Here is a 2884-nt window from a genome sequence, read left to right as displayed (position 1 = left end):
GTTGTTGGGTGGGGGGTGGGGGGGGGGTGGGGGGTGAGGTGCACAGAGCATAGTAAAATTACCATTGTCCTCAGATAAGCATTTACTCACTAGACAATTGAGCTCATCTAATTAAGGAGCATTAAACCATCTCCTCTGTTCCCTCTACCTTTGTTAGGCTATTGGCTCAACACTTCTGTTCTGCACAGGCATCACAGAACACCCTGCAACTACCTTCAGAGTGGGCCAGACATCAGCACTAAGGGAATGAATGCGTGAGCAAAGACTTCGGCTGTAGTATGTGCAATCTGCTATGCAAATCAATGCATTTCTCCTTGCTTCCCTTTATTAAGGTTGTTTAACAGTCTCTCAGTTAAGTCGAACTAAATACCAGACTCCTCCCCATCCTGTTCTCACTCTCCATGTCTCTGACCCATCAGCCTGCGGTTGCCCTGGCCAACCCCTCATGTGCTTGCTCAGCCAAAGCTCAGCATTCACCTCCATAGGTGATTAGAACCCAAAATGTGGGATCAAGCCCACCGGGATTTATCAAAGCCTCAACAACTCACAGAAATCAACTTTCTTTTTTAAAGCACACCAGTTTTCTGGGTTTCATCTGCTTCCTGGGTGCAAGTAACAGCAGCGCTTCTTTGTGCTGCTACAACAAATGCTTACAGAGCAGCTAGTACATACGCTCTCTAGGCATAAAGCACAGCCTTACTGCTGATCCTACACAGGACGGATCTGCCGAGGTTTGGGGCATGCTGCAACACGTTACTACATAATATACCTGCAAGTGGTGACACTCGCAACAGGCAAATTCTTGCAAGAAAAACCCACTCAACACAGATTCGCCAAGGCTGCTCCTGGAGTCTCTGCTCACACACCTAGCTTCCATGGCCACTGGAAACCTCTCTCAGAGGCTCAGGACAGCTATAGCTTGTTTCATACCCTGAATACATCTTATTTCTCATTCTCTCAGTGTATATCGCAGAAATTTTGAAGGCAACATTTCTTGCCATTAGCATGTTAACAAGCCCTCCCATCCAGCTTCTGCACATACTCAGAAGTGAACCATTATTGTCCTCAGCTGGAGTCACTCAGCTGGTGAGGAGTACATCAGGGGCCAGAGCCCACAAAAGAGGCTGTGGACGACTGTCAGCTGTTTTATCAGCCCGACACGGGATGCAGGGAGGCAGTAAGCACTGCACTCAGCTTCCTTTGCCTGTGCACAAGAGCTTGTAGAAACCATACCACTGCAGTTCACAGAAAGGTTTTCCTCGTAGGAGAGGGCACTGCTCACTCAGCTACCTCTGATGATTGGCCCAGGTCTGTCTCACTAACAAGCATCTCAGATGCTTGCAAGGAGCCCTGCAACTCCACCTTTCCATGCAGGGCGCACTAATGCTGCGCCAAAAGCAGTCTGAATCCTTGCATTTAAATCAGCGACCAAGGTAACACATGTCTCCGTCCTCAGCAATGCTCCTGTTGGTCAGAAATCACACAATGCCAGGGAGCCTCTCCCCTGCACCCAGGCAGCGCACGAAGGCACAGAGATAACTGTCCCCTCAAAGGCCACGGGTGGGGGCTGGCTCACCCACAGCCCCTCATCTTCCTAGGCCTCTTTCTCCCTCCCCTGCCAGCAGCTCCTACACCCCTACAAGAGAGCTCTCGCCCCTCATTCAAACAGAGGACAAACTGCTTCTGAGGGCTGCCCAGGTCCAGCAGTCACCTGGCTCATGTACAGTCCTCAGCTCAGGAGCAACAGGGCAGTATTTGCACGCTCCAGGATCATCTTTCAAAGGAATTTTGGCCTTTTCCACCCACTAGAAAGAAAGAAAGAAAGACAGGGGAGCTTAATCCTAACTAGAGTGACCACAAAATGTGTTCACTGAAAAAGTTATTTTTGTTCTATAAAGAAGCAACAAAAATTCAGGATATCACCAACAGGCTGATCTAGCCTCAGCAATGCCAGAGAGCTCTGCTCTCCCTCAAACTCCTCTCACACCCCAGGGATAATGCCGATGCCTGCCAGCCTTGCGTGCTGAGCTGACCCTGCGAGGCCTAGCGGGGCAGAAACAATGCTGGGCTCCCACAGGCACACTGAACTAGCACAAAGATTTTATTGAACGAGGCACTAAAAATTGCTTCACCAGCCACACTCGTCATCCATGAAAGTTATCACAGGCGGCCTGAGAGAGCACGCTCACAAACACCACAGACTCAGGGACGCTGGAGGTTATCGGTGCAGCTTCAGCAGCCCAGAGGATGAGACGCCAGCAAGAGTCACTGGAAGGCCCAGCAGCACAAACGGCTCCTCTAACACCTCAGATGAGTCTCCCATCCGCACGTGGAAGGGGAAGCACCACACATGCCAGCAAACCGCGTGAGGAATACACGGGAGAAAGGTCAAACACCAGGAGCGAGCTCTGGCGCAAACACTTCTGACACCAGCTAGACAGCCAGCATTTGTGGCGATATGGGACTTCAGCAGATACCTGGGTCCAGAGTAGCCCTGGGCATTACACGCTCGCTTTCTCAATAGGCAAACCCACCCGGCTGCGGTCAGGCCCTGCAGACCACCGCCCCTCCAGTCCCCCACGCCGGCGACTCACTCACCGAAGTACTCCTTCTTCATGTGCATCTCCAGCTCCTTCTCCAGCTCCAGCGTCAGCGCCTCCAGCCGCCTCTCCGCCTGGCTGGGGCCGCTCTCCCGGCACGGCGTCACCTGGTAGGGGAGCTTGAATTTGGGAGCCGAAGCGGAGCCTTTGGTCGGGCTGTAGGCGTAGGGGGGCGCCTCGGGGACGGCGGCCGGGTGCTGCTGGTCGTGCCGCGGCGGGGACTGGGCATGGATCTTGTGGTAGACATCCCCCAGCTCGGGCACGGCGCCGTCCTCCTGCAGGCC

General features: G+C 53.1%; 1 protein-coding gene across 1 annotated transcript in view; it reads right to left on the bottom strand.

Annotated features, from left to right (window-relative positions):
* LOC104616715 (Wilms tumor protein 1-interacting protein homolog) overlaps positions 1–2881 on the bottom strand; it is a gene marked incomplete at its 5' end in the record, with an annotated part of 82981 nt that extends 80100 nt beyond the window's left edge. The window contains one exon of the mRNA XM_010281810.1: positions 2599–2881. Coding sequence (XP_010280112.1) covers positions 2599–2881 — 283 coding nt within the window. The remainder of the gene's footprint in view (positions 1–2598) is intronic.
* Between the last annotated feature and the right edge of the window lie 3 nt (positions 2882–2884).

Source organism: Phaethon lepturus, unplaced genomic scaffold (assembly GCF_000687285.1).
Source record: "Phaethon lepturus isolate BGI_N335 unplaced genomic scaffold, ASM68728v1 scaffold5132, whole genome shotgun sequence".
In the NCBI taxonomy this organism is placed as follows: domain Eukaryota; kingdom Metazoa; phylum Chordata; class Aves; order Phaethontiformes; family Phaethontidae; genus Phaethon; species Phaethon lepturus.
This window is presented reverse-complemented; position numbering and strand designations above follow the sequence as displayed.